General features: G+C 43.3%; 1 protein-coding gene across 3 annotated transcripts; it reads right to left on the reverse strand.

Moving 5' to 3' along the window:
• Nucleotides 1-820: 820 nt before the first annotated feature.
• On the reverse strand, nucleotides 821-6,966 carry LOC115141552 (5'-3' exonuclease PLD3-like). Of its 3 annotated transcripts, none has more exons than XM_029680523.2 (13): nucleotides 6,606-6,966; nucleotides 5,250-5,333; nucleotides 5,032-5,128; nucleotides 4,890-4,940; nucleotides 4,368-4,525; nucleotides 4,013-4,193; nucleotides 3,797-3,914; nucleotides 3,522-3,649; nucleotides 3,036-3,236; nucleotides 2,724-2,863; nucleotides 2,447-2,612; nucleotides 2,241-2,340; nucleotides 821-2,075 (listed from the first exon to the last, which is right to left on the reverse strand). In XM_029680523.2, the coding sequence occupies exons 3-13, from the start codon at nucleotides 5,056-5,058 to the stop codon at nucleotides 1,888-1,890; spliced, it is 1,458 nt and encodes a 485-aa protein (XP_029536383.1). In that variant the 5' UTR covers nucleotides 5,059-5,128; nucleotides 5,250-5,333; nucleotides 6,606-6,966; the 3' UTR covers nucleotides 821-1,887. The 3 variants fall into 3 exon arrangements, with proteins under 3 accessions (XP_029536383.1, XP_029536382.1, XP_029536384.1); XM_029680522.2 differs by having other exon boundaries at nucleotides 5,228-5,333; XM_029680524.2 differs by lacking the exon at nucleotides 5,250-5,333.
• Between the last annotated feature and the right edge of the window lie 227 nt (nucleotides 6,967-7,193).

Below are 7,193 nucleotides of genomic sequence, written 5' to 3' on the forward strand. Positions count from 1 at the left end.
GCCATGGCCTGAGGCAGTCAGCGGCCAGGTCGTCACAGTCCGATCTTACCCACCGGTTGAGCTACACCTCTGGGCCCCAGGTGGACAAAACAGGTGAGCCCAAAAGCTCCAGTCTCTTTTTTTAGGGACTCTACCACCCAACAGGACCTTGCAGGGCCCAGTAAGCAGGCAGTGGCAAAGGAGGCCGCCTGTGATTATGGCCTGGAGGTTAGAGTATGTCATTTTGGAGATACAAAATCATGTTCAGTAGAGATTAGGATCATAATACTGTATAAAATGCTGTGGGGATTACAATTCTGGAACAGTTTTGTCATTTTGGTATCCCTCTCCCACAGGAGATCCTGTTTCTCCATTTTGAACCTGAAGGCTACTCCTGTCATTGTGGCCAATGGTGGCTGGCATGGACCTCAGATCCTCCTACCAGGGCTATGGCCCCCCAGCCTGCTGTAGCCATGCAGCAGCACTACCTCCACTGCGGAGTCTCCTGGAGGGGGGGCTCAGCAGATACATGTGCCAGTACCGTACCAAAGCTGAGGGCTTCCAACAGCTCCTCTTATCCAATGTGATCTCCTCAATACACAAATCAGACACTCTGCCAATGCAAAGCAGGCCTGAATATACAAGTAAACCCACTTTTTAAAACAGTCCTCTGAGAATGTTGTCGTAATGAGTTTCATATTGATTGACTGCACAATGGATAAATAAATGTATAATTTGCAAGACTGCATGCATTACTCATGCTAATGAAATCAGAGAGGGAGGATAGACTTAGTTATTCTAAACACTTGTGCATACAACTGCTAAAAATGAAATGATAGACAACTGTTTAAATTCAATTTATTAAGACATTGCCGCATAAAAAAGGTAGTAGTGTGTACAAAATGCAATCAATATCGTACAATATTAGTGCTTGCCAAATAATACGCAGCGCAGTGCTTTTAAACACTTATTTTGAGTTGCATTGACAACATTCTCCACTGCACTGCTCACATAAGACACGCTCCACGCAGTGCAAATTCCAGAAAAATACAACGTTTTCTGGACTTTTAATGCACACATATGAAATCAGTTACTGCACAATTCTATGGCAAACCTACTAGTTTGAAAGGAAGAAGGATTCAGAATGATTGTTTTTTTTTTTATATATTTTTTAACTAGTCTAGGCTACATAGAAAAACAAGGCACAACACACCAATCATACATGAAATATAATTAAAAAAGGATCAAACCAGCATGCCTAGAAACATCAGTCCAAACATTCAACACATAATATAGCAATTTCCCTGAGATTCACTGGGATGTATTCCCAAAGAGTTACCCAAAGTTCATTAAAAACACACAGGCTTGTGTTTTGATCGTTGAGGTGATAAGACACACTGACGCTGCAGAGGGCAGCATAGTTTTACCCATCTTCTGGTACAGTACATATCTACTGGTACTCCTGCAATTATATAACAATTTTAAAAAATTGTTCTGCAATTTAAGAAATCGTCCCAGAAACTGCTGCCGATTAGAACTAGTGTACAGGGACAGAGAGAAGAAATGTGAATACTTGGCAACAAAAAAAAACTAATTGGGCTTCAAATCCAGTTTCGACATGCTATATTGGCCTGTTTACATCCAATTCCTCCCCATGCTGGCTTGGAGGACACAGGCCCTGCAACAGTCTAGAGCGGCGGTTCCCAACTCCAGTCCTCAAGTACCTCCAACAGTACACATTTTTATTGTAGCCCCAGACAAGCACACCTGATTCAACTTGTCAACTATATATCAGGCCCTCAATGAGTTGAATCAGTCGTTTTTTTTTTGACGGGGATACAACAAAACGTGTGCTATTGGGGGTACTCGAGGAGTTGGGAACCACTGGTCTAGAGTGTAGTATTGTATCTAACACACCATTTTGAGGTCGGAGTGCTGGTGGATTGGGGTGCTGTAGGCGGAGTCCCAGTCCCTTTCGAACACGGCCTGTAGTTGTGCCTGGACCGTAGGCTCCACTGACTGGGCAGCCGTTTGGTTCACCACCAAAGCCGATCCAGCAGTGTTCACAAAATAGTCTCCAGACCAGTTAGAGGTACCTGGTGATCAATGGGAAACACAATAGAGTTGCATTTTGTAGTGCATGGGATCTGGTATGTGCAGAAATTCTGAGAAGTTACCTCTGGTTTTAACATGATAAATTGTTTGATTGGAATGACACAGAAGCATGACTGGTGCATATGCCATCTAGGAGAGAGAATTACCTATGTAGGCAACCTTGTCTGTCACCATGTATTTGTTGTGGTTGACTCTGGCAAAGGGGATTTCTTTCTGCTTTGGATTGGCTGGCACAATAAAGAGTTTCTGTAAAACAGTGAAGAGTTTATTATCCAACAATTGCTCTTCTGGAGGAGCTTGACATACTAAGGATGATAAGTAAAGTGCATGAGTAGCGAGAGGTCCTACTCACCACCTGGACATCCAGCTTGGCCTTGGGTTCCTGCATTGAATCCAAGGCTTTCAGGAAGGGGATCATGACAGGCGAAGTGCTCGCCCAACAGCTGATGAGCAGACGCACCTTCACCCGCTTCTCGTATGCCACACGTCTGATCTGAGTGTCAATTTCTGCCCAGTAACTGCAGTGGGCGCCACACAGAAGGTTAGGCCTTGTGTGCTTTATTAATTATACACTGAATACATAAAAATCAAACTTTGGTGAGGTTAATACATTAAAATAGAAGGCTTACCGTTTGGGTTGTGAAAACTCCATGGTGGGCAAGTAGTTCATGACAGCGATGTAGACAAACTCCCGTGCGTCCTCCATCACACTGAGAATAGACTGCAGGTCTCTGGTTCTCCCGGCAGCACAGAAAGATGGTGGAGAGCTCTGAGGGTACAGCACAGTCAAATGAAGTATAGTAGTATGCTGAACATAGGACCAGAGAAAATTAATATGGAGAATTTCATAACCAGACTTCACAAACCGGTCCAATTTGTATTATATGATCCAATTATTGGATTACTTTCTCTGAAAATGTGCGCCTTCAGTCAATTCTTACCGACAGATACACGCTGGAGGCTGTGCCGTTGAGTGGCAGTTGCAGGGGCGTGTCCTTATTGTAAGGAGTGTTGAAACTGCTGGGCCAAGGAGACGGGATGGGTGTGTCTTTTTGCCCAAGGTACCAGTAGGCCTCGAAGATCTTCTCCAGGTCTGCAGCCAAGCAGCTGCAGTTGTACACCACAGCCCCCAGCTCCTTCACCTAAACAGGCCAGCAACAGAGGACAAGTTTCACAGATTAAACCAAAGCTACCTTCCCTCCACTTGATGTGCTAATTTTAGACAATACCCCGACACTACAAACTTGTGATATGTTCACACTAGAAAAGAACAAGGACATGTAATTATTTCCTCCAAAAACCACAAGCATAACTCTTCAAACGGTTTAAGGAACTCATTTTGAACAATGGATGTTTTTGTTTACAAATAAAAACTAAACAGAAATTATGGGGGTGAGGCGGGGTGTGAGGGCACAGAGATGACTCACCTGGGTAAGGGACCTCCAGTCCATGTTGGCACTGCCAATATAAATGTGCTTGTTGTCTACCACCCAGAACTTTGTGTGAAGTACTCCAGTGGTCAAATCCCGCATGTTCACGGCTCTTACATCAGCACCTGATAAAAATGAGCTACCATTATCACAACAAAAAAGCAAACAGAATAATAATTCCTTACTGTAGGTAGCAGCTTGATTGGTGTCAATTTAACTTTTGCAAATTCAATGGAATTGAAAACATAAATGCAAGTCAGAGAAACCCTTACCAGAACTTTTTAAGAGATTGATGTCTTCCTGAGGTTGGGACTCTGTTGGTGTATTTACAGCGATGCGAACAGAGAGCTTCCGAGACACCTGAACTAGCCTATTCAGGACATCCTCACCCTATTGATAAAACATAACTGTTTAGACTAAAATAACCCACATCTACCCACAGGTTAGATCTGACATCGCATTGGCTGCCAATCACAGAACGCACTCACCTGATTCGCTGTTGGCTCGTGAGTGCCTGTATCTTTGTTGGTGAGCGTCCAATAAAAAGACGCAATGTCCACGCTACTGCGAGCCTCACTAATCAGGTTGAGCCAAGCCTGGTAGATGGATGGGTTGGTGACACTAGAGTTGAACTCTAACCCCTCTGGGATGCTCTCCAACAGAACGATTCTGGAATAGAGAAAGGAAGCGTCAGCGTTTTACTACAACCTTGAACAGTTAATGATAGGACCTGTTCTGCAAAACATGACCATGGTGGTTAAACACGCAACCACAAATGAGTTAAAGCTGCAGAATAATAGAGTATGAACGAGCAGAAGAAGAGGTTTACAGTGTCCCACTCACTTGCAGGGGTCGGTGCAGGTGTCAGCGAGAGGAAGTGGGAGCTTGAAGCCGGGCTTGTTTGGGGAGGAGTTAACCACGGGAAGCAGCAGGGTCTGGAGGAACAGGGCAGCCAATAGCAGAGTGGCCACTCCAGTGAGACCCAGCAGACACCTATAATACTACACACAGAGGTGGCTGGATCAGGAGCACAGTCATGTAGAGGTGACCCTGACCAAAGAGGAATGAGATAACGGTTATGGAACAGAGGTTGTATATAATCCCCATGAGTCCTGTGAGAATCTGTTTGGGTAAAGGACTATTTTGCCTCTGTAATTCAGTGGTTGTTGTTTTTTGCAAGGGGATATTTCCAGACTGCATGCATGGTGGATTGGCTAGAAATACATGTGAAAATTGATTCAGGGTTTTGCCCTTTGACTCACATCCTTGGCCATTGACTAAAGTGTGTGTCTGACTGTAGGTTTGAATCATATTTTGACACCATTTTCATTAGGTTACTTGGTAAATATCATTAGCGTTTGATACCATCTGTCCTTTCCTGCAGGACTCTTCTCTCCTGGACTCCACATCACACATCTGCACCAGAAGAAAAAGATAATAACAAGTTAGAAAACTTAAGACAAAATTCTACCAAAACTTACGACAACAGTACTGACAAAAACCTCACCTTCTCGTATGGAATATCAGAAATCATTGTTACAGAGTATTCTCTTTGGACAAAGATCTTCAGGATTCTGATCAGAAAATGCAGCTCAGAAAAGGCTCTAAACGAAACAGAAGAAAATTACATCAAATCATGTAAGACCAAGCTATATTTTTACATTTGAGTCATTTAGCAGACTCTCTTATCCAGAGCAACTTACAGCAGGAATTAGGGATACGTGCCTTTCTGTTTGACGTTGAAGTGACAGGAACCATGTTGAGCTGTATCTCTATGGTGCCTGATGAGTGACCTTACTCACTGTGCCCCTATATCACAATGAATGGCGGAGTACAGTACTCTGTCAGTAATGTTATTCCAGCCACGACACACCATTGTCTCCACACTGCCTCTGCCCCTCAAATTCTATGGGAGCGTGTCAAGACCTATTCATAATAGGAACGTTCTGGGTGTCATTAACAATATAGAAGAAGAATGACTGATGTCAAAGCTACAGGCCAGGAGTATTTGCAGGTGTTCACGATAATGCACAGGCATATATGGTGCACACCATAGATATAATTTGACAAACAGTAGGAGAGATCCTTCAGAGCACATTTTATGGCTCAACGTTTAATTTGTAGAACGTATTTCACATGCTCATGACTCCAATAGGAAAATAGGCGTTTTCTGGACAAAATGTTCGAGAAAAGCAGAAGCATTTTAGATATGCTGAAACATCCGTTTCTGAGAAGAAGTTAAATTAGCTGTCTCCCGCCTGCAAGTCACGTCTCAACTGAGGGCAGGGCTCTAGCGAGTATGAATACGCCGTCAAGCTACATAAACTTAAAAAGGCAGAACATTAACAGAATCACGTTGACCATTTTGGTTAACACACAACAATAACAAGTGCTTTTAGTCTAACAAATGACATAGTGTTGGTGCTAAATTCAACAGGGAGCCTCGCACAAAACATGTCTGTTGTGGTTGGCCTTGTCTGTTTCTCTCTTCGTACGAATCTAAATTTGCAGGGAAATACGAGGAAGAATGCTTATGAGGTGAGTCAGCGTTAGAGAAAATACTGTTTCTTTCAAGCTTCACCCTTGAAATGGTTCTTCAACTACACCATGTCATTATCTTCAACTACCATGTCATTAGGGAAGATAAGATTACTTTTGGAATTTGACCCATGGTAATTGGCAATAAGTCATGGACAAACACAGTTATGCGTTGTTCCCACATCCATGGTATAGTGAAATAAAAACTGATAAAACATATAGTTTCAGAAGTTATGTTTATGTTCCTCTTTCTCCCTTGCCAGTAAATTGGAGTGCCGTACCACGAATAAATTGCCTATGCACATTGAAAAGTGATCTGGGTGGAATACCCAGTGTAGACCTGTGCCATTTGCCTGTTTTTATTTGCTGAACTTGCCAGTCAAGTAGATAACATATTGCATGAGTATTGTACCCGTTGATAATGAATATACCTTCATCAAAAGCTTACAGCGATAACATTGTTTCGATGTTTGGAACGTGCCTAGATGATTAAAGGATATATAAGCGAGTAAAACAACAACAAAAGGGCCCTCATATCCATACCTGAAATCATGTGGCCAGTCCGTGAGAAATCTTTCATGGAGTAAAGTATCGTTAATGTTATTTACCAGTTACACGTGGATAAACTAAATGCAATGCCAGAATGAGAAACGACCAGAGCGAACCAGTTCCAAATAGACTACATCGTCTCGAGCTTATGGTCATGTGAACAAGTCTAAACAACCAATGAAAATCCAACCCAACGTCATATGTGAGGCATCGCAGTCTGAAACCAGTCCCCCCCCCTCTACATACTGATCTTGACAAGAACAAAACTACCGGAGAGGTTATCTTCGGCCCGGTTCAGCCAATCAGGTAAATGTGGCGGAGTGATTAAAATAGACTGTCGCCTTGTTGACGCCAACAGCGGATGTCGCGTCACAGGCTTTTTTTCCACTTCCCCCGAAAACCAGAAGATTCCGTCGTCGGGGACTCTGCAGGCTAGGCAGAGGCTGCATCCATAGAGATACATAGATGACTCATCTGTGGCATTATAGTGTCTGTGACAGGATGGCCAGCGCCATTGAGGCAATCTCCATTTGGAAGTAGTACATTTTATCCTTCACGATTAGCTGATCCCTTCTGATGACC

Source organism: Oncorhynchus nerka, linkage group LG14 (genome assembly GCF_034236695.1).
Source record: "Oncorhynchus nerka isolate Pitt River linkage group LG14, Oner_Uvic_2.0, whole genome shotgun sequence".
NCBI classification, from domain to species: domain Eukaryota; kingdom Metazoa; phylum Chordata; class Actinopteri; order Salmoniformes; family Salmonidae; genus Oncorhynchus; species Oncorhynchus nerka.